The sequence below is a fragment of the Rattus norvegicus genome, chromosome 3 (assembly GCF_021556685.1).
Source record: "Rattus norvegicus strain SHRSP/BbbUtx chromosome 3, alternate assembly SHRSP_T2T, whole genome shotgun sequence".
NCBI classification, from domain to species: Eukaryota; Metazoa; Chordata; class Mammalia; order Rodentia; family Muridae; genus Rattus; species Rattus norvegicus.
This window is the reverse complement of record NC_141536.1, coordinates 106,988,765-107,014,985: the sequence shown is the minus strand read 5'-3', so window position 1 is coordinate 107,014,985 and position 26,221 is coordinate 106,988,765. Positions and strand designations below refer to the sequence as shown.

The 26,221-nt window shown below is 41.8% G+C and overlaps 1 protein-coding gene across 7 annotated transcripts in view; it reads left to right on the top strand.

The window, feature by feature from the left end:
- Nucleotides 1–26,221, top strand: part of Zfp106 (zinc finger protein 106) — a 51,371-nt gene that overhangs the window by 7,448 nt on the left and 17,702 nt on the right. Inside the window, exons 2-10 of one of the 7 annotated variants that reach the window (XM_087654499.1) lie at nt 986–1,070; nt 3,949–4,010; nt 12,218–12,415; nt 15,733–17,898; nt 19,069–19,388; nt 19,473–19,684; nt 21,202–21,271; nt 22,794–23,009; nt 24,342–24,677. In XM_087654499.1, the coding sequence (XP_087510625.1) occupies nt 1,017–1,070; nt 3,949–4,010; nt 12,218–12,415; nt 15,733–17,898; nt 19,069–19,388; nt 19,473–19,684; nt 21,202–21,271; nt 22,794–23,009; nt 24,342–24,677 (3,634 nt within the window). In that variant the 5' untranslated portion in view covers nt 986–1,016. 7 annotated transcript variants of the gene reach the window in all.

Below are 26,221 nucleotides of genomic sequence, written 5' to 3'. Positions count from 1 at the left end.
GTATCAGCTTCAAAGTTCTTCCAGCAGAAATTATAAGTAAGTTTAAATTTACTTAAAATTATATTGATGTAAATTAAAAGATGAAATAAACATTCATTAAAGATTTTAATGTTCTTTTTTCAGAAAGGCTATGTGTCTAAGTGCTTGGTCAGTAGTGTTGTGGGCATGCATTCATGTAGAGATCAGAGGACATCTTTTCTGTGTTAGTCTTGTATTTCCACCCTGTGTGAGACAGTCTCTTTGCTATATAAGCCAGACTACCTGGCCTACAGACTTCGGGAGACTATCCTGTGTCTGCCTCTCATCTCCCTATTAGGGCACCCAGTATACTAAAAACGCCTTAACTAGAGGCCACATACCTTTTTACTTTTTAGTGAGACCTACTCTGTGCAATGCAATGCCCTCCCAGAAGTGTCACTCAGTCCAGGTGACCGAGAGGTATGTTAGGTAAGGGGAGAAACAGATTGGTAGGCATGGCAAGGACCTAAGCAAAAAAAATAACATAATTTAGATTTGATTTTTATTTGAGACAGGGCCTGTCTATGTGGCCTTGGCTGGCCTGGAACTCACTTGCTTCTGCCTCCCAAGTGCTGGGATTAAAGACTAAACACTACCTTGCTACCAATCTTGTTAGAATCTTCAGCTGTGATTTTAAGAAAACAAAATCAAAAACAAAACAAAACTACAGGAGAGAATGGAAATGGGGGCTATGCCAAGGGCTGTGCTGTGATAGATAAGAGCCTTGGCAATGAGAAATGTCTTGAGAGCTGGGTGTATTTCAGTAGGGGTGACAAGAACTGCCGCATGGGGGAAGGGGACGTTCATAGGGGTGCGGGGGGGGGTGACACTCAAAAGTTTTGTTTTTTAAACTTTGGTAAAAGCTGGAAATTACATTATTGAGATTGAAAGATTGGGGGGGGGCAGAGTGGAAAGTGAGTTGAAGTTGATCTCTGGAAAGGTTACTAAATGCTATTTCCTCATGCAGGTTGATATTGAGTGCTTCAGATCTGGTCACTATGGTACGAGAGCGAAAATGCATATTGTGCCACATCGTGTACGGCTCAAAAAAGGTAACAACAAAGAGACAGTGCCTGGATCATCTAAGATAGCTTAAACTTGGTATTTAGGAATTTAAAGTGTTAAAATCTGATTGTCTGTTTACACTAAAGCTCTCTATGTACACTGACTCAGACTGTAACAGTCGCCTGCTGCTGACCCCAGACTCTGGAGTCACAGCTTCAGTTGTCACGCTGTCACATAGCGCTGCAGAGCACATCCGTGGTCTCTGCATGCTAGGCAAGCATTCTCCCAGCTAGGCTGCATCCTTTCCCACTGCATGAAAATGTCTTATTTGTGCTTTTTAATTAGTCTCAAAAGCCAGTAACCAACCTCTACCCAGAATTTAAGGTACTTGAGAGTACATGATTTAGAGAACTTCAGTTAGCAACCAGTTAAAGAGTAAATATCTTTTTTTTTTTTAAGATTTATTTTGTGTATGTGAGTACACTATCGATGTTTTCAGACACAACCGAAGAGGGCATCAGATCTCATTTCAGATGGTTGTGAGCCAGGTAATTGCTGGGATTTGAACTCAGGACCTCTGGAAGAGCAGTCAATGCTCTCAACCACTGAGCCATCTCTCCAGCCCAAGAGAAAAATATCTTTTTTTTTTTCTTTCTTTCTTTTTTTCAGAGCTGGGGACCGAACCCAGGGCCTTGCGCTTTCTAGACAAGCGCTCTACCACTGAGCTAAATCCCCAACCCTGAGAAAATATCTTAAAATTCAGGTTAATTGAGATTTTATAAGTTTATGAAATTTTACTTTGTGGTGTCTACCACAGGAATCTTCATGTGTACTAGGGAAATAGTCTAACTTTCAATTACATCCTTAGTTCCCAAATTATGTACTTCTCGATTCAGATGTTTAACAATACTGCATTTATTACATTCTCTTGCTTCTTGTGTGTGTCCAGACTCAAGAAAAGTACAGTGCAGCCAGGTACAGTAATGCATACCTACAGTTCCAGGACTTGGAAGTAGACGCAGGGGGATCTTGAGTTTGAGGCCAGCCTCGTCTGAATAGGGCACTATTAAACAGACAGGATGTAGTGTAGCAGAGGAAGTGTTGATATTCAGGAAGAGTATCCTGAATATCCACAGATGGAGCACATAGCATGAAGGAAAGAAGGACAAATGTGTGAGGAGGAAGACTGCGCATTCTGTGTTCTAGTGTAGGTGAGGCTTCATGTGCGCTGGCTGAGCTTTTGTCTGTGGTACCAGGGAGTCAACTCAGATCCTCATATTTGAGCAATAAGCGCTCTTATCTAATCTAGCTATCTCCCTAGTTCTCCAAAACAAGCTTTTAAAAAACAACTTTTTAGACTTACTCATTTTCTTTTATGTGTATGTGCTTTTTGCTTACTTGTCTGTCTGTCTGTGTACCATGTGCATGCCTGGTACCCAAAGAGGTCAAAAGAGGATGTTCTAGAACTGTAGTTATAGGTAGTTGTAAGCTGCCATGTAGGTGCTGGGAACTGAACCTGGGACTTCTATAAGATCATCCAGAGATCTTAACTGCTGAGCCATCTTTCCAGTCCCCAAAGCATAACACATAAAGTAACCAAATAGTTTTAAAAGCTAAGTGATTTGAAAGACTTTATTTTTTTTTTAAAGATTTATTCATTTATTATATATAAGTACACTGTAGCTGTCTTCAGACACACCAGAAGAGGGCACCAGATCTCTTTACAGATGGTTGTGAGCCACTATGTGGTTGCTGGAAGAGCAGTCGGGGCTCTTAACCGCTGAGCCATCTCTCCAGCCCGATTTGAAAGACTTTAAAAAGCATTGTATGGGGCTGGAGAGATGGCTCAGTGGTTAGGAGCACCGACTGCTCTTCCAGAGGTCCTGAGTTCAAATCCCAGCAACCACATGGTGGCTCACAGCCATCTGTAATGGGATCCGATGCCCTTTCCTGGTGTGTCTGAAGACAGCTACAGTGTACTCATATACAAAATAAATAAATAAATCTTAAAAAAAAAGAATTTAAAAAAAAAAGCATTGTATGTGTGTGTTTGACCACACACACTGGATACGCATACTTCTGCACCCATATACCGTAGTGCACATTGGAAGATAGATGCTTTACTTTCACCATGTGGCCTCCAAGGTTCAAACCCAGGTCATCAGGCTCAGCAGCAAGGCCCTTACCTGCCGAGTCCTTGTCTTGTTGGCCCCGTGGCGTTTTCTGTATGGTCCTGGATGAACTAGAGTTCCTTGTGTAGATTACGCTGTGATGCTCTTGCTATAATCCTAGTGCAAATGCAGGCCAGCCTTACCACTTAAAATACCTAAATATTCCTCTTTCATAAATGAGAGCCAGCTATGGCCATGTTCCCCTATAATCCTTGTACCAGATGGAGTTGAGAAGACTAAGAATTCAAGGTCACGTAATGTCAAGGCCTGCCTAGTCTCAGACCCTACCCCACAAAATAAAAATTAGCATGAAATACAGCCAGAGAATTATTTAATATGAAACCAATGTTGGCTTTAAATTGAAAAGAGTAATCACAAAATTTTTTGACCTAGAAACTTCAAATTGTTTTAAAATAATTTTTTTAACTTTTTTCCCCCAGACATGTGTATGTGTTTTATGAGTTTATGCAATGTATATGTGGGGGTGTTTGCCAGAAGAGGGTATGAGATCCTCACCCCAGGCCTCCCACTGGATACAGGTAGAAGTGAACCAACCACCTGACATGGGTGCTGGGACTTGAACTCCAGTCCTCTGGAAAAGCAACTGGTTCTCTTAACCACTGAGCCATTTCTCCAGCTTCATAACCCAAATTATTAACTGAATATCTACAGAGAAACTCTATCCACCACGCTGCCAGGCCCACCATACCCCCAGCAATCCCTTTGGCTTAATCTGCCTTGTTTTGTTTTGAAGGAGATGGATGAACACATGCGAAGCATGTTGCATCACAGGGAGCTTGAGAACCTGAAGGGCAGGTAAGGACAACTCTTCCCTAAACTTATTGGCATGGGGGTTTAAGTGTAAGTGCTACCTGTCAACTTGTTTTGTGATAATCCACCATGAAGACTGTTGCCTGATGGCATTGAATCACTGTTCACAATTAATAGCAATAGATTTGGGGTATTTACAAAAGATAAAGCTGCAGTACCTTTGTGCTTCTGGGATCTACACATAGGTAGAAGTCAAGCAACTCGGGCAAGTTGCACTGGGAAGTTGAAACTGACTCATTGCTGCAGAGTGGTCTTGCAGCTAGCGCTTTCCATAATTTTACTTTAGCTAAGCCAATCATATGTCATAAACCTCTAGTCTTGCTGAAATAGCCTGGGAAATGTACAACCTGCTAAGCTATGCTGAAGCTTATTTGTGTCTGTAAAACCAAATAAGAGGTCTTAGGTGCATTTGAAAATGTTCTGCTAATGATTTAAAGCTTAAGATGCTTAAAAGAGGCTTAAAAAGAATGTGGCATGTGTGTATATTCCATGTCCTTTTTTCTGTGTGTCTTCTTGACTAATGTGGATTTGAAGTGTAGAAATTAAAGGTAACATTGGCAAATTCAGAAATGTGAATTATATTTTATTGCATGAATAATAGTTAAAAATTTTTGTGAAACTACTATCCTGTTGTTTGGTATTAATGTGTTAGCTTTATTGTAAGGCATACAGATTTATCTTATGTCTGTAAACTAATGTGCTATTATTAGACTTTAGCATCTCAGCATATAAATGGATTTCTTTCTGGCCTGGCTCCTGTGATGGTTATACTTCATGGCAGCAAGAAGGCTTCACTTTGAAAGACCAATGTGCTTATGTATCTGGTTTTTTGCTTCTAAGTCTTTTTTTTTTTTTTCCCCTTCGGAGCTGGGGACCGAACCCAGGGCCTTGCGGTTGCTAGGCAAGCACTCTACCACTGAGCTAATCCCCAAACCCTGCTTCCTAGTCTTTAATAAGCAATCTGCAATTCATATAACCACAGAGGTTAGGTCCATTTGAGCAGTACAGAGAAGCCTAATATAGAAGCTTCCTAAAATACATGCATATATGAAAGGATCTATAGTTTGTGGTCAGTTTCAACCCATGAGGTGCTGAAAAAAGACTGTACTCTGGTGTATGGGTAGAATGCTCCATAAATATCTGTTAGGTCATTTTGGTTTGTCATATCATTTAGCTCCAGCATTTCTCTAGTTTTTGTCCAGATGACCTGTCTATTGGCAAGAGTTGGGTATTGACCAAGTATCTCACCCAGTATCATTGTGTGAGATCAGTGTGGTTTAAGCTGTAGTAGTGTTTCTTTTATGAACTTGGTTATCCTTATGTTTGATGCATGAATGTTTAGAATTTAGAATTGCAGTATTCTCTTGGTGGCTATTTCCTTTGAGTATATAGCCTTTCTGTCTCTTCTGGTTAGTTTTGACTTGAAGTCTCTTTTATCAGATATTATAATGGCAATACCAGTTTGCTTCTCATGTCCATTTGCTTGTAATAATCATTTTTCATACTTTCTCCTTGAGGTGATGTCTATCCTTGATGTTAAAGTGTATTTCTTAGAAGTAGCAGCAGGATGGATCCCGTTTTTTAATCCAGTCTCTTAGTCTGTGTCTTTTAATTAGTGAATTGGGAGTATTTTGTTGTGGTGTACCCTGCCACCCTTTGATTTACTGGCCTGATATTATTTTCTCTCTGTTTTCTTTGTTAACCTCTTCAGGTGAAAATTTTCCTTCTAACTCCTGTAGAGCTAGATTTGTAGATAGATACTGCTTAAATTCGCTTCTGTAGTTGAGTCCCTTTCTTCATCAATTGTGATGGAAAGTTTTGCTGGGTATAATTTGGACTGGCATCTGTGGTCTCTTAGAGTTTGTAGAACATCTGTCTGGGCTCTTCTGGCTTTTAGTATCTCCTTTGAGAAGTCAGGTGTTATTTTAATAATTCTGATTCTGCCTTTATATGTTATTTGGCCTTTTCCCCTTGTAGTTTTTAGTATTCTTTCTTCATTCTGTATATTTAGTGTTTTAATTATAATATATTGTGGAGAATTTCTCTTGATCCAGGTTATTTGGTGTTCTGTATGCTCCTAAGCTTCGCCTCCTTTGGGTTGCAGAAATTTTCTTCTGTTTGATTGTCTTGTGAAAATATTTCCTATACTTTTGACAAGGGTTTCTACTTTCATATTCTTATTATTTGTAGATTTGGTCTTTTCATACTATCCCAGATTTCCTAGAGGCTTCCTGCCTAAATTTTTTTTAAATAGATTTGACATTTTCTTTGACCAAGGAGTTGTAGAACATTGATCACATGTGAGCCCCAAGATTGTGTTTTCCATTGAAAAATCTGTTTCTAGTTGTAGTGTGGCTTAGCTTTTAGTGTGCACCTTTTAATCCCTTTGGTCAACATAGACCACATATTTTTAATCCCAAACAGGGAAAAGTTAGTTTGTGTAAGGAAGCACCCATCTTTAAAAGTGATGTGTAATTGAATGGCAAACGAAGTGATGAATGAAAGAAGATTTGACAGAATAGCATATGCCCAACTCTCCAAAAAGAGAGGAACAGGAAGCTATTTAAGAGAGCAGCGTAGGGGGGCTGGGGATTAGCTCAGTGGTAGAGCGCTTGCCTAGGAAGCGCAAGGCCCTGGGTTCGGTCCCCAGCTCCGAAAAAAAGAACCAAAAAAAAAAAAAAGAGAGAGAGAGAGAGAGAGCAGCGTAGGGAAAGATGAAGATGGAGGTAGTTTTACTGGGACAGCTATGGAGAGAGATTACAGAGAGAACAAGCTAGACACGGGTGAAGCAGAGCAAACCAGAGCATGAGAAGGAGCCAGAAGACTAGAGCATACTGTCAAAGTTATTATCAAGCTAAAAGGAAATTCAGGAGAGGCCAAAAAAGAAGCCATATTGAATCAGTTAATGTGGAGAAGTCTTTAAGCCACAACAATTGAACCAGCCAGTCAGAAATCAGAAAGAGCTAGAAAGGGTGAGCTTATTCAGCAGCAATTCTGAGGCTGAAAACATTCTAGCGTAGATAGGATTGATTATATGGAAGGTAGAAATTTCTAGGACTAGGCCCAGGTTAGCAGGTAAAGGCAGTAAGCCTCGGAGACAGTAATTACATCAGGCCAATAAAAGTTAGTTTTACAAGTCGTCCATTTCTGCTATCTTATACTCAGTGCCTGAGATTCTCCCTTCCATCTCTTGCATTCTGTTGTTGAGGCTTGCCTCTGAGTTTTGTTTTGAAGTTGCTAAACTTTTCATTTCTAGTTTTCCCTCAGTTTGGGTTTTCTTTATTGGTTCTATTTCTACTCTCATGTTTTTAGCTGTTTTCTTCATTTCATTCCACTGTTTGTGTTTTCGTGGGTTTCTTCATGTCCTCTTTAGGGACCTTGAACATATTCGTAGCATTTTGAAGTCTTTGTCTTGTGCTTCAGCTATTGCATTACTCGGGGCCTGCTCAGGATTGCTAGTTGCTAACAGAGATGTATTGTCCTGGCTGTTAGTAAATGTGTTCTTATGCTGGTATATAGGCATCTGTGTTTGGGATGATTGTAATTCTAAATGCTGATATCTGGTCTTGTCTTTATTGGGTGGTTATTCTCTTCCTTGGTTTCTGTTGCCCTCTCAGGTTCTTGGATTGTGGTGCCTGTGGGTTACCTGGTAGGGAATGCTTCTCAGTCTGCCAGGTGTGACCACTGGACCCCAGTGGAGGATGTATTGGAAGTTGACACTAAGAAGTGGGTGAGAAGTCGCTGTTGCTCAGAGGGTCCATAGGAGGAAGGCAAACTGGGTGTGCTACCAGGATCTGTGTTGACTCCTGGGAATGGAAGCAAAGAGGCCACAGTAGGTGGGTTGCTCCAGAGCTGGGGGATTAGAATTGGAGGGAGGACTGGTGGGATCTCAGGGGTGTTCCAGCCAGTGCTCTAACCATTGAGCCTTCTCTCCAGCCCCATAAAACTATTAATTTTAATGATTTGTTATTATTTTCAAGTGGTTGTGTGTCTCCATGTGGGTATGTGCACCTGATTGCAAGTGCCTGTGGTGGCCAGAGATGTTCAATCTCCCTGAAGTTGGAGTTAACAGGTGCTTGAGCTCTCTCTCCAGCTTCCCCTAAAACTTTTTATACCAGATTTTATGTAAGATTGAGGTTATAATGAATATAGAATCATGAAAGTAAGTCTGTTGGGCCAGGAATGGAGGCATACACCTTTACTTTCTAACACTCTGGAAGTAGATCCAGGAGGATCTCTGAGTTCAAGGCTTCTGCCTGGTCTACATAGGGAGTTCCAGGACGGCCTTGGCCACACAGAGAAACACTGTCTTGAAGAGAAGAAAAGAGAAGTGAAGGGACAAGGATAGGGATAGACCATCTTTTTCCTCTAATAAAATCTCTTCCCATGTGCTGTCTAGCCTACTCAAACTTTACATGCATTCACATGTTTAGATCTACACACATGCTTCCTTCCATCTTGAATAACTGGCCTTCATGCCAATTATATGCTGCTCTGGACGTTCTTTTTCTCCTGTAAATACCATCTCAACCACCCTATCTCATTTTACTTAGGGATGTGCACATTAATACAGGTTTCTTCATGGTATGTCTAGCCATAATAAGTTTTATGTAAGTTGCTAGCTCATAACAAATAAGTTGCATTAAAAACCTTATCCGACAAATTTTGAAGAACCCTGTAAAGTCTCAAACATACTTCATTGACATGTAGCCTTAATTTAAGAATAGTCAGAAGTAGTTTGTGCCTTAGATACAAATCAATCCTTATTACTTTTCCCTCTTAGCCTCAATAGATAATCATTTCTTCTGGATTTCATGTTTAATTACTGTGCTTATAGGTGAACTTTACTTTTGAGTATGATCTTGTAAATAATTTTTTGTGGGTGTTTTTTGCTTGTTTTGCCTTTTGGTTTTTTGAGATGATTTCTCCATGTAGCCCTGGCTGTCCTGGAACACTCACTCTGTAGACCATGCTGGCCTTTAACTCACAGGGATCTGCCTCTGCCTCCTAAACCGAGTCCTAGGATTAAAGGTGTGCTCACCATGCCTGGCTACTTAATTTTTATATTCAGTTTTAAAGGCAAACTTGACCATATTGGTAAGATTTCTTTGGTTTCAAATATGGGCATAGGGAAGATGTGTGATCTGAGCAGTTGCTCCAGATAGATGCTGTCAAGATCCAAGCCTTTACTTATCAAGCAGCTGCTGTGGCTTTAGTTAGAGCAGGCTTAATAAAGAAAGGCTTATGCATAGAGCGTCTTAAGACTGCCTTTGTACATGAGAGGAAATTGCGTGGTGACAGGATGGAGCTAATTTGAGCCCTTCAAACACCCTGAGGAAAATTATTGCCTTTATTAGCTATGACACAAAGGCAGCAGTACATTTTATCCATAATTATATGTTTATACAAAGAAGGTAAGCCTTATTAATGAAAAACTCAAAAGAGGTATATTGATGGCTTGAACATACGAAGATTTTCTTTTATAAATAAAGTCGTAATCAGCTATTTCGAAAAAATTAGATATCATACAAAATGCCCAATAGAACAAGGCACTGGTGTGCCCCCATGGAAGTCTGTGTCTTATACATTAGTAGACATATAGATGAAGACATTGAAAATAGTGATTTCTAACTAGAAACAGGTTGGCTTGGATCTCAGTAGCAGTGCATGTTCAGTATTTGTCCTACAAAGTCTCTAGAGTCTTCTGGCGCTGCCTGTTGCGAATAGACTCCCGTTTATATTGTAAACTTTCTGTGTTGCTATGAGATGCTTGCTTGCTATTACAGGTTAGCACCCACCTAGCATGAGCTAGCATCAATCTAGTTGTTTCAGAGAACTTTATTCTTAATAAGCTGTTTGTTTGTGACAGGGTCTTGCTTATGTAGCCCTGGTTGGCCTAGAACTTACTGAATAGACCACGCTAACCTAAAACTCACAAAGAGCCACCTGCCTCTACCTCCACATACCTTCAACCTTTAAACGTGTCTTTAAATATATAGATGCGGTTAGAAAATAATGCATTAATATATTATAGGATGACATGGAATTAGAACATTGAATTCAAGGTAACCCATTAATATGTTTAGGGAACCTGGTCAGAACTCTCATTTTAAAAATTTAAAATGAAAGCATTTATGCTACAAAGTAAAAAGAAAAAGTATAAGATTTCTACATTTTTCCATTTTCAGAGATTCTTCCAAAGTAAGAAACAGTATTGGGTATGGGCGTGTGCCTAAAGTTGCTGCTGCTTCTCCTGCTCCCCCTACCCCCATCCCCTTTCTTTTTTAAGGCAGGGTCTCCCTTTGTGGCCCTGGCTGGTCTACAACTTAGTGTATAGACTGGGCTGGGTTTGAACTCACAGAGATCTGCTTGTCAATTCCTTATAAATGCTGCTTCTGTTTCTTTTATTTGGGGGAGGTGTTGGTTTTTAATTTTTGATTTTTGTTTTTCGAGACAGGTTTTTCTGTATAGGCCTGGAATTCACACTTTGGACCAGGCTGGCCTTGAATTTACAGGGATCCGTTGGCCTCTGCTCCCAAGTGCTACAGGGTTAGGGTTAGTGGCTGCAGCCACTGCTGACCTCCTCTTGCTTCTGCTTCTTAGTGAAATGCTGCAGATCAAACCTATTGCCTCATGCCCTGTCCTAGCTGGATGCTACCTACACCATTGTGTTACACTTCCTGCCTAACTGCATTGCACTTTGTTCCCTGCAATTTATTTTTTTTATTTGTGTGTAAATGTATATTTATGTAGTAAACGCATGCCTTGTGAGAACCAGTGCCCACAGAGGGCAGAAATGGGTGTCAGTTCCCATGGAGCTCACTCTTAGAGGAAACGGAAAATGGTCTTAACTACTGAGCCATCTTTCTAGCCCCCGGGATTGTATTTTAAGATGTACCAGGCATTATTTGAGTTTTCATAGTTTGTAACTAAGTAACATGGTGCTGTGCTTGGCGTTTAGTAATTGCTTGGTAAGGTGTTTGTTTTGTTTTGCTTTGCTTTAAATGAACATTCAGGTGGTTTGTAACAGAAACTGTCTTCTAGTAATTGAAGTGCTCAGTTTCAAGGACTTCTGTTAATTCATGTCAATTCTGCTTATTTTGGTTGGGTTTTATTAAAAGGGGGGATAGGGAATAGGTGACTGGGCATGTCTCATGGCATGCGTCTGAAGATTTATATAGGCAGATAGATGTAGACACCCAGATTGGTGTAGGAATCACAGAAATATTATTACTATAAACCCATAACATAAGCTCCTGGACTAATTTTGAATTATTGGACAGCCACAGTCGCTCACTTCTGCACAGATGACGTAATCAGAGAATTGAAAGAACTTAAAAACAGTTAAATTATTGATCTGCTACATATCTGAAGATAATTTAAGATTTTGATTGTTAAGACTGGCCAAACAGGAGATTTTTCTATCGTGTCAAGTAAAAGAAAAAAAATGGACAAAAGCAAGCCAGTCATCACCAGTTTAGGCAAAAGCCAATTTCGTGTGTATCTGGACTGCATCAATTTCTGAAACTTGAGAGAAAGCATTTGCCTAACAGCTGTTAACTTCCTACAATTGACATGGATTCAGTTCCCTTTAAAATAAGTCCGCTGAAGCAGAATATGTCCCATGTACCATCCAGACTCAACATTTGCTAGGACTGCTGCTGTCATTTGCCAGGGTCCGGAGTCTTCACATTCCAGGCAGAGGGCCAGCTGTCCAATTTAGCTTCCCGGCTGAGATTGGCTGTTCCCCCTCCCCTTTGCTCCACCCCCAACTTTCACTGGAAGAGCACTTTAGAGCTGGAGATTAAATGGATGTGCTGTCACCAGGCTTTCTGAGTGCAGCTGGCACCATGGGTGTGCCCCAGAGCAGCTTGTGTTTGCTCTGAGCCCCCTGCCCTGCCTCCACTTTCACCATGCTTCCTCTGGCAAGATTTTAAGTACAGCAATTCAAGAAGATTTCTCCTAAAGCCCATTAATCTGAAGTGTGTTGCCTCTTGATTGCTGGAAAAGAATCTAAAATTTATTCCAAAGTAATTTATGAACAAACATAACTAAATTGATGAGAGAAGCAATGACTTGATTGACTCTAACCTTTTACTGTGCCCGTCTGCAGAGAGTCTTTCAGAGGAGTCTGGTGAGTGTGCCATGCCAGTGGGGAGCATTGAATGTCCTTCATCTCCCTCTTTCCCTAGGGACATTAGTCATGAGTGCCGAGTGTGCCGGGTCACAGAAGTGGGCCTCTCTGCATATGCAAAGCACATTTCTGGCCAGTCGCACAAAGATAATGTTGATGCCCAGGAAAGAGAAGATGATGGAAAGGAAGAGGAAGAGGAAGATTATTTTGACAAGGAACTTGTTCAGTTAATACAGGAAAGAAAAGAACAAAGCCGGTAAGTCAGCTTGTTTTCTGTTTTGCTTTTTGAGAGAAGAGTCGCTTGTAGACAGTTTATCTGTGTTGTAGACCAGCCTCTAGATATTTGTGCAGCGAAGAGTACACTATCCTAACTGAAGCTACATTCACAGCCTCGTGATTTGAAATTTGAAAGATGAATAAGCCTAACTTTAAGAACTTTAAAGCTTAATCTTATTTTAAATATAATGTTTTGTTTGAGTTTGCTATCCCAGGACTAAGGACTATGAAGTGCTTTCTTTAATTATTATCTGTCCTTAAACTCAGTCTTTAAACTGAAAACTTATGGTCTGGGTCACTGTGTCTGAACTGTTTTTATTAGTATATTTTTCTACTCAAAAGCCATAGAGTATAAGTATCATTGAATAGACATTTAAACTATTATTCATTTGTAGTATTTTTTTTTTCTTTTCTTTTTTTCGGAGCTGGGGACCGAACCCAGGGCCTTGCGCTTGCTAGGCAAGTGCTCTACCACCGAGCTAAATCCCCAACCCCTGTAGTATATTTTTTATTGCCCAAATAATATCTCTTAGGGGAAAGGATGACCTCTTATATATAAGTTCCCTAATTGTACTTCCTAATTTTATATACCTATGTTTATGTATTTGTGTGTTAGGCATTTATGGATTTACTTACTTGATTTTATGGCCTAAAGTTGTTTGTTTGTTTGTTTGTTTGTTTGTTTTTAATTAAGCCAGGTAGTCATGTAGCCACATCAAGCATCCAGTTTGCTCGTAGTGAAAGAAGCTTCTGAACTTCTGTCTCTATCTCCTAAGGTGGTGGGATTATAGGTGTGTGCTACCATACCTGGCTTTGACCTCAGGAACTTTAACTAATGAGACAGAAGATAGGAGAGAACAATTAAGGAAGTTCATGAGTTTTAAAACCCTACTATGTGATGAGAAAATTTCTAACTCTAAATTTTAAAGATTCTTCTTGAATATTATTTATACATATGCTGCCCTGCTTTTTGTTAGAGATCTAAATATGGGTAGGAAATACGTAGTTTTACCCTAAATATTAACATTTTAAAAATGAGTCCTTGAAGAAGAATTTCTTAGTCTTAAGATGCCCACAGCAACATGATTGTTGACCCCCTTGGGCTCCATAGTCCTGCTGCTGACATACTCCTGACTACAGTGCAGTTGCAGTCTGTGCTTCTGTTTTAAGGAGTTAAATGGGTAGGATACTAATTTTGTTTCTTACACAACAAAACTATTATAGCTTAGCTGTGTAAATGATTGACCATTATCAGAGGCTATGATTATATACTGATATCATACTTAAATTCTTTGAGTCTTACATGCCTCTATAATGACATAATTATTTCAAAGCACCCACTTATTTCCTTTATTTATTGATTGATTGAAGCGGGGTCTCTTTATGTAGTCAACTCACATTCCTTGTAGCCCTGTTCCAAGTGCTGCCATGCTACCTTAGTTGAATTTTTAAATCTATATTATGAGAAAGGAACTAATTTATGTCCAGAATACTACAGGTATTAAAGGCCAGTTAAGAGCCATCAGGATGGTTCTGTGGGTAGAGGAACTACAGCCAAGCTTGACAACTACAGTCAGTCCCCCAAACACACGTGGTAGGAGGAGACTACTGACTGTACTCTTGTTCTCTGATTATACACGTGCACCATGGCATGCACATGTGCATGCACAGTCTATTTTCTTTCAAAGGCCAATTAAGGTCAGTTTTTTTTTTTTTTTCTTTTTCTTTTTTTCGGAGCTGGGGACCGAACCCAGGGCCTTGTGGTTGCTAGGCAAGCGCTCTACCACTGAGCTAAATCCCCAACCCCTTAAGGTCAGTTTTTAAGGTGGTAGTTAGTGTATTTTGTTTGTTGAAGCAGCAGGGTCTTGCTATGAAACCTTGGCTGGCCTGGTGCTCAAAGCATAGACCAGGCTGTCCCCAGACTCTGAGGTGTTCCCACTTCTGCCTTTCAGTACTGTAAGAGGTGCGTTATCACCACACCCAGCCTAAGGTGTTATTATTGTATGTGCAAAGGTGTATGTGTGTCTCTGCACCATGCTCATGCCTGCTGTCCATGGAGGCCAGAAGAGGGTGTCGGGAACAGGAGTTCCAGATGGCCATGAGTGGGTGCTGGGGGTTGAAACTTGGGTCCCCTGGAAGAGCCGGTGCTCTTAACTGCTGAGCCCTATCTCCAGGCCTAAGTCAAGTTTAGAGAAAGAAATTCAGTTGCAGAAACTGTTTCTGTGACATTTTTACTATATCAGGGCCTGAGTAGGGAGTATAAAATCTGCAATCAATGCTCAGACTTTTGCTCAACCCCATTGTGTTTATATGACTCCATTCATATTACTTAGCTTCTCTAAACTTGAGCCTCTTCATTTAAAAAGAAATAACATATTGCTTCTGGATTGTAAAATGGAATGAGGTAATCTTAAAAAAAAAAAGCATTAATGAATTAATCTATGTGAAGTCTTTAGCAGAAACGAGGCGAATTTTAGGTCACTTTATTACCTGGTGTTTTGAGCACCTGTTACTTGCTGGGAAATTAGATACAACATAAGTAATTTGTAAAGAAAACTGGTTTCACGCATGGCTGTGATAAGTAAGTTTACTCCCTTTTGTGGACACCTTTTGTAACATGAGTAGCTTAAGTCGCTGTAGCTTCACTGTAAAGAGCCTGTAGCTCAGAAGCTCTTTGTAGCTACAAATGGAATTCTTTTTTATGGGATTCCTTATTTGGCCTGTGTTGCTGTTTTACTGCATTTGGGACCTAACTTACTGTGTCAGCTCAGTTCTAAGCCTATTCCAAACGGGAGGTGTATGTCAATGTTTTTTATACTACTAACAGTTACAGATGGCCACTTGATAAAGTGTGATCTTACTACTTAAAGTGGGTTAGAAAATAGATTTTTTTTCAGTAAGAACTTGTATCTGGAGAAATCATGTATAACCACTGACTGAACATGGAGTTAAATTAACAATAATCATAACCACAAACTAGAGTCTTTATTTTGAAAAGAGCTGGATAATGTAAAAATGCTAAGATAATAAGAACAAAATTCTAGAAAAATAACCTCCATTGCCCCTCCTCCCAAAATTGGGAGGATAGTTTAAATGTGTCCAATTTTTAATGTTTCTAGAATGAAGGGGAAGGTAATTTATTACATTATAGATGTAAAAGCAAGTACCAGAAATAAAAATGGGCCCCATTCTGTAATCTAAGAAAGGGGAGAGGGTTGTTTTGGTGGATTATGCCTTTAAAAGAAGCACATGTAAGAATTCCATTTAATCCATAATGACAAACTGTTTTTCTTTCAGACAAGATAAACCTTCCGGTAACAACCAAGAAGGAAACTCTGATGATAGGCAACCCCAGTGGAGACGAGAAGACCGAATTCCTTACCAAGACAGAGAGAGCTATAATCAACCAGCAAGGCATCATCGTGGCCCTCCACAGAGGGACTGGAAATGGGAAAAGGATGGCTTTAACAATACTAGAAAAAACAGTTTTCCACATTCTTTGAGGAACAGTGGTGGACCAAGAGGAAGTTCTGGCTGGCATAAAGGTGCTACAAGAGGCTCTTCAACATGGTTCCATAGTCATAGTAATTCTGGGGGAGGCTGGCATTCAAACAATGGGATGGTAGATTGGAATTATAATGGAACAGGAAGGAATCCTGGTTGGCATCCTGAAGGAACAGGTGGCTTTCCCAACTGGCACATGAACAACAGTAACGGAAACTGGAAATCCAATGTACGTGGTACAAATAGCTGGAATTACAAGGGCCCTGGAGACAAATTTCAACAAGGCAGGAACAGAAATTCTAACTATCAAATGGAAGATGTAACCAAGATGTGGAGCAAGAAATCTAATAAGCCAAGCAAGTACAGTCAGGAGAGGTGCAAGTGGCCGCGGCAGGACAGGGACAAGGCTGGCAAGTACAGGAGTCCTCAAGAGGGATACACAAGTGATACATTTCCTTCAGAAGGCTTACTCGAGTTCAATTTTGAGCAGCGAGAAAGTCAAACCACTAAGCAGACAGACACCGCAGTCTCAAAAATTAATGGGAAAAATGGCACCAAAGCAAGGGAAAAGTTCCGCCGCTGGACACCTTACCCTTCCCAGAGGACTCTAGATTTACAATCAGCCCTGAAAGAAGTCATTGGCAACAAATCAGAAACCATAGATAAGCCTCTCTTTAATTTTAGCTTAATAACTGCAGGACTGAAAGAACCAGTTGATAAAACAAGTAATCCCCCAGTGTTAAAAACACAAAAGGAAGTAGATCTTGGATCTTCCAATCACAAAGCCGTTTCTGATGGTGCTGCTTTATGTGAGGTGGCAAGAGCTTGCCCCATTACTGAGCAGTCTGAACCACATCAGAAGTCAAATAAGATCCCATTACTGAAGTCCCCACTTCTTCCACTTCCAACCCCTAAATCGGGTCCTCATAAGCATAATTTAAAGAACCGCTCAAAAACTAATGAGACAAAATCCTTTCCTTCTGGAGATCACTCACATCTCCTGAACAAGTCTACTTTAGAAGGTAGCCATGGTTCTTCCTACACATCCAAATCTCATGGTTTATGCCCTCGTGTTTTAAAGGGGAATAAAACTGCATCAGACACTCAAAAAGAACCTGATGAGAAGTTAAATAGTACATCACAGAAAGCCCAAGAGGTGCTGCAGTGTCCCAAAACACTGCAACATCCACTCCTTGGCACACCCAAAAGGGTGGAGAACCATGCAAAAGAGAGTAGTGTAGAAGAGTCTACGAGAGACTCTGTGGACATTGAGTTTCAGGCACACTCAGCTGAAAACAGTGGCGCGATATCTGAGCCAGAAAGCCATGGCATAGAAAGTAAAGATGTGGCCTCGCTGACTACAGAGGTCGCGTCCTGCAGCGCTCACACTGGGGATAAGGAACAAGGGAGCCAGATCCTAGGAACACCTGAGAACCTTTCTGCCTCCCCACATAATTCCACAGTTCACCAGAAAGAGGCTGAGTTACAAGTGACAGCAGCTACCAGTCCACACTCTGGCTTACTGCTAGACTTGAAGACCTCTCTAGAAGATGCACAGGATCACAACCTTGTTAAATCTGATGGACTTTTTGAAACAGAAAGCTTTGAGGGCACTAGCTTGGATGCAGAGCTTCAAAAAACTGATATCAATAATCAGCCCCCAGGTACACTCCTTCCTGAACTAAGTAAACTTGGTTTTCCTGCCTCGCTCCAGAGAGATCTAAGCCGGCACATTAGTTTGAAGACCAAAACAGGAACACATCTCCCAGAGCCAAACCTCAATAGTGCTCGACGAATTCGCAATATTAGTGGCCATAGAAAGAATGAAACCGAGAAGGAGTCTGGGCTTAAGCCCACCCTACGACAGATTCTAAATGCATCAAGGAGAAATGTCAACTGGGAACAGGTCATTCAACAAGTAACCAAGAAAAAGCAAGAGCTGGGCAAAGGCCTACCCAGGTGTGTGCCTCTCTCATACCTGTCCTTGGTTTCTTTTAAAGGTTACCACCCTTTGGCCTTGATTACAAGCGAGTTCTTGTTCTACTTAATTAAACTTTTGCCAAAAAATATCCATTGTAAATGTCTGCTTTAATTCAATATTAAGCACTGGCTGTTCCTACATGACACATGTGATAGTCTGTCTTGACATAGGATGCCGTTAAAATGGAAGCACACCTGAGACATGAATTGGACCCAGGATTACATCATCAGGAATCTGTCACTGGTTTAGGTGGACTAGAATGTGCTATCTGTCTCTGAATCTTAATGTTTGGTAAAAATTTTTGATTTTTTTTTTGTTTGTTTTTTGGGTTTTTTTTTGTTGTTGTTTATTTGTTTGCCTTTTGGTTTTCAAGACAGGGTTTTTCCCTGACTGCCCTGGAACCTGGTCTATAGAACTGTCTGGCCTCAAACTCAATAGAAGGCCTGCTTCTGTCTGGGATTAAAGGCATGTGCCGCCACCACCGTGCTAGCGGTCAGGTTTTTCAACTACCTGCTCTTACTACCTTCCTGAGCTTGTGGAGCCCTCCTGTAGGCCCTCTGGGCTCTACAGTGAGTATGGCAGAAGGCGTTCTCTTAAGCTCACTCATAACGTATAGTGAGGTGCCATTCTAAGTGGTCAAGAAGTGTTCAACATAGGCTTGTTCAGCTGGAAAGTAAGTTTTGCAACAATATAAGTGAACCCTCCAGGCTCAGGACTTCACTGTCCTTGTTGATTTGTTCGCCTTGTTTTCCTTTCTTAGTCCTTTTACAAAATGCATGGTGTGGTAAGGCAGAAAGCTTGGAGACAGGCTTAGTGGTGTGAGTACTTGGTAAACTGGTTTCTTGCTTTTGAAATGTTTATTGTAGACAAAGATTTCTGTGTGGCAGGGGAGCATTTGTTTCTAATTCACTTGCATTCTTGCAGCTGCACACAGTTCAGTTCAGTGCCTGTGACACTGCAGTATTGTTTACTTCACTCTGGAATCCATATTAGAGGTCGTGCCCCTTGACAGCAGGAGCATTCATTCCTCTGTGCAGTGGAGCCTGGCACTTCTAACATCCCCAGCCACATCTGATTTGTTCCTTTCTCTTTCTCTCTCTCTCTCTCTTTCTCTCTCTCTCTCTCTCTCTCTCTCTCTCTTTTTTAAGGTTTGGCATCGAAATGGTACCTTTGGTTCACAATGAACAGGAAGTCTTGGATTTAGAGGAAGAACCAGACCTGTCCAGTCTGGAGGGGTTCCAGTGGGAAGGTGTTTCCATTTCCTCATCCTCTGGCTTGGCAAGAAAGCGAAGTCTTTCTGAAAGCAGTGTGGTCTTGGACAGGGCCCCTGTATATGGCTTCTTTACTGGAGAAGGTGCTGGCAAAGAAAAGGAAGCCCAGCAGAGTCCTTCACCTAGTACTGCATCTCAGAAGGCAGCCATGTATCTTGAACCGGAAGTGGCACCTCTGTCTCCCTCTGTCAGAACAGGTGAAAGGGTTGGCACCGGTCCTACCCAGCGGCGACATAGCGCACAGTTACCATCTGATCACATAATGCCTTTCATGCATTCAGCCAGAGACCTGCATAGCCAGGAGAGGACTACCCCACTATCAGAGCACCACACCCAGGAGAGCACTGGAGAAGGAAACCCACTTTCATCAACTGCATCATCTTCAGGTCATGCAGTCTCCAGCTTAGCTGATGCAGCCACTGACAGCAGTTGTACCTCTGGTACTGAGCAAAACGATGGCCACAGTATTAGAAAGAAGCGAAGAGCCACTGGGGTGAGTACAATTCCCCATGCCTTTGCAAGCATCTCTTGGGAAGACTTGGATATTGACAAGAAAGGCTCAACTCGTTTCTCTGGGGTATCTGGGGTATGGTTTCCTTTGCTCCAGAGCAGATCTTGATGCTCTTTACTTTCCTCCTTCTGGTTTTTCTCTGAGTGGCTCTACTAAACCAGATGTAATGTGATACAAATGTACAGTACCAGGAAAATAATGAAGTCATCTCTAAAACTGGTCTCCCAGCAGTGATTCACCTAAGGATAGGTCACATCTTCAGCTGTAACTTCATCTGTTTTCATGGAGGCACTTGGTACTGCTGCATTCATAGAGCATGTGCGAATGTTGGGCTCTTAGTTAGCTGGAAGGCTTACCTTACTGCTGGAGAGACTTGATGGCATTAGAATGCACATACATGAACACTGCAACACTTTCCCAGTCTCTGTAATTGTCCTAGTTAGTTAAGCTCTCCCAATCCCTCATTTAATCACTTATGCCCCTCTGGCTCCCTGATAAGGGAGGGTGGGGGTGGGGGTGGGGTGGTGCTGGTGGTGATGTCGTCATCATCATCATCCTCATTCCTATCCCCAGGTCCCTTTCCGAAAAGAAAGTTCAGAGACTTTCTTTCCGGCGTTCAAGCCATCTGTGATCTCGTACCCCCTTTCCCTTTAAAGCTGAAGCCCAATTCCGTTTGCTTTAGCCAGAGGAGATACTGTTAGGTGATTTTAAATATACTTGAAGCTTGAGATTTAATTTAAAAGCTATTGTTGAGGTTTGTATGTGGATGGTTTAGTGTCTTGTTGGAAAGGTTTCTAGAGTGCAACCCATGCCAAGATGAACTCAGTAAAATGTTACTGGTTCTCCCGGGAGTCTACGTGTCACTCACTGCACCCGGGAACATCTAAGTACCTAAGCATCTAAGATGCTTCAGAACATCTAAGGTACCAGGAAACACGTGGTCTCGGGCTTTCTTATTAGAAACATTAGGTGGACTAATGGTTACGTTGTGCACAAAGCCTCTGTTGTCCTCATAGAGACAGAAGCAATAGCAGAGGGCTGGAGATATGGCTCAGTGGTTAAGAGCACTGACTGCTGGGGTTGGGGATTTAGCTCAGTGGTAGAGCGCTTGCCTAGAGCGCTTGCCTAGCAAGCACAAGGCCCTGGGTTCGGTCCCCAGCTCCGAAAAAAAGAAAAGGAAAAAAAAAAAAAAAAAAGAGCACTGACTGCTCTTCCAGAGGTCCTGGGTTCAAATCCCAGCAAACCACGTGGTGGCTCACAACTATCTGTAATGAGAGCTGAGGCCCTCTTCTGGTGTGTCGGAAGACAGCTACAGTGCACTCATATATAATAAATAAATAAGTCTTTAAAAAGGGGGTGGGGGTGGGATTTAGCTCAGTGGTAGGTCCTGGGTTCAGTCCTCAGCTCCGACGGGGGGCGGGGGGGGGAGAAGCAATAGCAGAATTGTCCCTCTCTTGTACAATGACATTTATATATTCGGTATGCAATTTTCTTCTTAGGATGGATCTTCCCCTGAACTACCAAGTCTTGAGAGAAAAAATAAAAGAAGGAAAATTAAAGGAAAGAAAGGTATGGCTATATAAAGCTACAGAAGAACGTTGTTTTGTTTTTAACATTGCTGAGTGTAGAACACGTGGCTTCATACATGCTGGGTGGGTCCTCTACCTTTGTCTCTGATTACAGGAAGTCGCCCTGATAGCACTTCAGCCTTTTTATAATCTGGCGTGATGATTTCTAATCATGGAACACTGGTCGTCTGCCTCACAGTATTCAATGTTTGTTTTGAGACAGGGTATTTGCTATACAGACTGGCCTCAGACTTGCAGTAATCCTCATTCCTGCCTCCCCGTGCTGGGTTACAAGCTTCTGGCTTCATACCACAAGGCTTGCAAATGTTTTGTTTTGTTTTCATTGAAAAAGCTGCTGGGTGGTGGCTAAGTGGAAAGGCACGAGGCCCCTGGTTCAGTCCTCGCCAGGATGGCCTGAACTGACCTGGGTTGCAATTCTACTTTAGCCTCTGCAAAGCAAGATTGCAAACTTAGGACGCCACACTTGGTTAAAGCATAGTTTATCTCACATTGCTGCCTTATTTTAATGTTTGTTTGTTTATGTATTTTATGTATGTGAATGCTTAATTTGCCTGTATGCCTGCATGACAGAAGAGGGCATCAGATCCCATGTGGTTTCTGGGGATTTAACTCAAGATCTCTGGGACAGTAGTCAGCACTCTTAACCACTGAGCCATCTCCCTAACCCCTGTTGCCTGTTTAAAAGCAGAAAAAAGTTTGACTGCTTGCTCCAAGCAACAGTTGTAGCTAAGAAATACATGCTACCTCATAAACCTGAAGGCTAAGTTATATATATATTGTAGACAATAGAGGCTGGGAATCTCTCTGGGATTTTCCAGTTGGAATGAGGTCATTTGGTTAAATATTTGCCCCTCTCACTTACTTACAGTGTGACCCATGCTAGCCTTGGACTCCAGGTAGTTGTGCCTTTGCATTCCAGGACTGGAATTAGCTTGTGAGCCACCAGCCTAGCTTCACTTTTTATTTTTGAGGCACCTTGTTTGCTTTTCTAATGTCAGTTGAGGAGTGTGTAGTAGAACAGGATCTGATTTGGGTCTAGATTTCTGTTCAGTATCAAGACTAGACTTTCTTCAGGGAAGCTTTAATAAAGGTAGCTGTGACACCAAGAGCAGAGCGGACGGGTGCCTCAGATGTTGAGGTTACATGACACATCAAGAGAAGCATCAGGAGAGAGTGCGGTGGCACGCGGTGGGTGAGGGGGGTGGTGATGGAGGTAACAGAGTAGAAAACCATGGCCTCAGAGGAAAAGTGCAAGGACTGTAAGCCTGAAGTTCGGTCTCAGCCAAAGCCCTGTGTGAGGAGTACAGAGACAGCCAAAGAAAGGAACAAGACCAAAAGCAGCCTGCATGCTAGGACAGAGGTGTCCCTAAAGGCAGGGGGTGGGGTAAGATCCTTGAGCCTCATTCACATGTTGAGAGAGAAAGACAGGTTTGTACTAAGCACATGTATTTCTGTCTTTGAAGAAAGTGTAACTAAACTGGGCCTTTGTTTTGTTTTGACAGAGCGTTCTCAGGTTGACCAGCTATTGACTATCTCCTTAAGAGAGGAGGAGCTGAGCAAGTCTCTGCAGTGCATGGACAATAAGCTCCTGCAGGCGCGGGCAGCACTGCAGACAGCCTACGTGGAAGTTCAGAGGCTGCTCATGCTCAAGCAGCAGGTAACTGTGGAGATGAGCGCACTGAGGACCCACAGGATACAGATTTTACAAGGATTACAAGGTATTTAGAGCCTGTCTGATGAACTGTTAAGTTTGTGATTTGTCAGGGCTAAAGCACAAGTCGTGGGAGTGTCATACATTTTCCTGCATGTCTCCATAGTTTCATTCTGTAAAAACCAGAGACTTGGATGTCTGGGAAATGTGTGACAGAGCTGTGCTGAGTGGCCCAGGCCTGTAATCTGCACTGCTCAGGAAGCTGACATGGGAAAGTTGTGAGGTGAAAGTTTATCTGAGTGAGTTCAAGGCCCACCTGCATTTCATAGTGGTGGATTAAAAAGAATTGGCAGTGGAGCTTGGTTGTTGAGTGCTTGCCCTGTATGAGCAAGGCCTGAGGTTTGCTTTACATTGTGGGGTTCCAGTTACAGAAGGAGGAGAAAGAATAACAGATTGCTTTGATGAGGAATCAGAAGAACTGAGTTTAAATCTTGGCTTCTGTTAGTAACTATATGACTTAGATAAGTCATTTAAAATTTGACTTTTTTTTTTTTTTTAATTCTTATTTTTTGACAGGGCCTAACTCAGTAGCCCAGGCTGTCCCAGGACTTATATATATAGTCTAGGATGACATAGCACTCAGTGCAGTCTTCCGTTTTCAAATCTTTGAATGTTAGGATTGCAGGTGTGACCCACCTTGTACTTTGAGAAGTGTAATTGTTACAGCTTGTTCTCTGCGCCCTTGATAGTTGTACTGATTAGACATTTTTGTTTGGACAAGTTGAGAGGGAGAATGCTAACACATTATTAAGTTAATTTTTGTATGTTTTTAATTTTTTGTTGTAGTTTTTTTCAGGGAGGGTCTTCCCTGTAGCCCTAGCTGTTCTGGAACTCACTCTATAGACCAGGCTGGCCTCAAACTCATGGAGATCTGCTTATCTCTGCCTCCTGTGTGCTGGCAGTAAACGCTCTGCCGCCATGTCTGGCTATTCTGCTTAGAATCCTTATCCTCTAGTTCCCACTTTTTGAGGGCTGTGATTACAGGCGTGAACCACAATGCCCAACTTAAAATTATTTCCTAGTCTTTAAAAATACATATTGGAGGGGTTGGGGATTTAGCTCAGTGGTAGAGCGTTTGCCTAGGAAGCGCAAGGCCCTGGGTTCGATCCCCAGCTCCGAAAAAAAGAACCAAAAAAAAAAAAAAATACATATTGGAAACCAGGTATGATGACACATGCCTTTAATCCCAGCACTGGAAAGTGAATTAGATGGAGATCTGTGAGTTCAAGGCCGGCCTGGTCTAAACAGTGAGACAAAAGAAATAAAATCTGGCTAAGAAATAAATGACTTTCCAAATAACATTCTTGCATTTGTTGTGTGTCTGTGTTTTCTGTTCTAGAAACGTATGAACCTTCTGAGCACCCAGACCAGACTCCCTGTAGCCTCATAGCACGAGAACACAGAGACAGCCGATCTCAGCCATCTGTTGAGACAGCTCTGCTGCCTGTACCCTTTTTCCCGGGGTTTCTGGATCCACCTCCTTCCCATGCATCTCTACCATCCTCTGGAACCCCTCTCCAAATAACCACTTGTACTTTCCAAGCCCATGGTACTGCCCCTGATTCATCAATTCAGATTAAACAAGAGCCCATGTCTCCTGAACAAGAGGGGAATATGAACACTGTGCCACAAGGCTCTGCTTCCAATGTGTCCAAGGAATTACTGCAAACTAATAGTAAGTAAGCGTTTCCCCAGAGGCAGTTGTAAAGCTAATGAAACAAAGCCACACTTGTCAGCTCAGCACTCGGGAGGCAGAGGCAGGTGGATCTTTAGTTAGAGATCAGGTCTCAGCTTGATCTGCATTGCAAGTTCAGGCCAGCTGTGGCTCTGAGACCTTCTCTCAAAAATAAAATAATTAGTTATTATAGTTAGCTTTTCATTGACAGATACTTCATATAGGACTGTTGTTTTCAAGTACTTCAGAGAGTGTGGGGTTAGAGAGATGGCTCGGCAGGTAAAGGTTTGTCAGCAAGCCTGATCACCTGAGTTTAAACGTTTAGAGTCCACAAGAAGGAAGAGAACCTGGACCCTCATATGCACAGCGGTGCTAAAACATACAGATAAAATAAATGTAAAGTCTTAAAAAACTAATAAAATATTTCAGAGAATTCATTTTTCATTGTTCCCTGATTTTCTCAGAGCTTAATGAGTTGACATCCATTTGACTCTTCTACAATGCTTCCTTTGTCTCTGATGTGTGGGTAAGCTTGGTCAGCCTGTTTACTCAGTAAGGCCTGTCCTCTCAGTTTCTGAGTGCTTACTGCATTTATTACCTCAGATGTAAGCCAGGACTGATAAGAACCCTGAGAAGCAAGTAGCCATGTTGGCCACAGGGTTCTGGTGTTTACTGGTATTAACAGGATCTTGTGTGGGTTGAGAAGTAGCCAAGGATCTTAACACATGCCTGGATTTTTTTAACAGTTGAGGATAACATCTTTTTTTTTTTTTTTTTTTTTTTTGGTTCTTTTTTTCGGAGCTGGGGACCGAACCCAGGGCCTTGCGCTTCCTAGGTAAGCGCTCTACCACTGAGCTAAATCCCCAGCCCCTTGAGGATAACATCTTATAACTACAAATAATATCACATTAAAAGTTCAGTCAGAAAAACTGACAGTCCAAATTAAATGGCTCAGCAGGAAAAAGCTGGCCAAGTAATCCTGGCACCTCATGTTGCTGGATATGATGGCACAAATCTGCAATCCCAGCACTCCTTGGGGTGGGAGGCCAAGGCAGGAGAATTGCCTGGAAGCTTGCAAGCCAGCTAGCCTGACGTGTGAACCACAGCGGCAGGATCCACCAGAGAGCCTGCCTCAGTACGGCAGAGGGCAAGAACTGACACCCAAAAGTTGCCCTTTGACCTCCACGCTTGCACCAGGGTATGTACACACACATGTACACACTTCACACACACCTGTCATTGTGTGATTCCTTAAGCTAAAGCAGTTGGAAAAACCCCTTCATTTCTGCTACTCAGGCCCTTTTGTGGTAGGTATTTATTATGTAGATACTAGATCTAATGTCTGTGATCTGTCATACTGAAATTTAAGTTAGCTTTATGGGGTCAGCATTTAGGTTTTTATAATGCCTGCAGGGATGACAGGTGGAGTGAGTGCACACATCACCAAGCCTAGAAACCTGAATTTGATCCTCAGGATCCATATTGTAGAGAAATTGACTTCTGCAAGTTGTTCTCTGACCTTCACAATTGGCCACGTACACAAA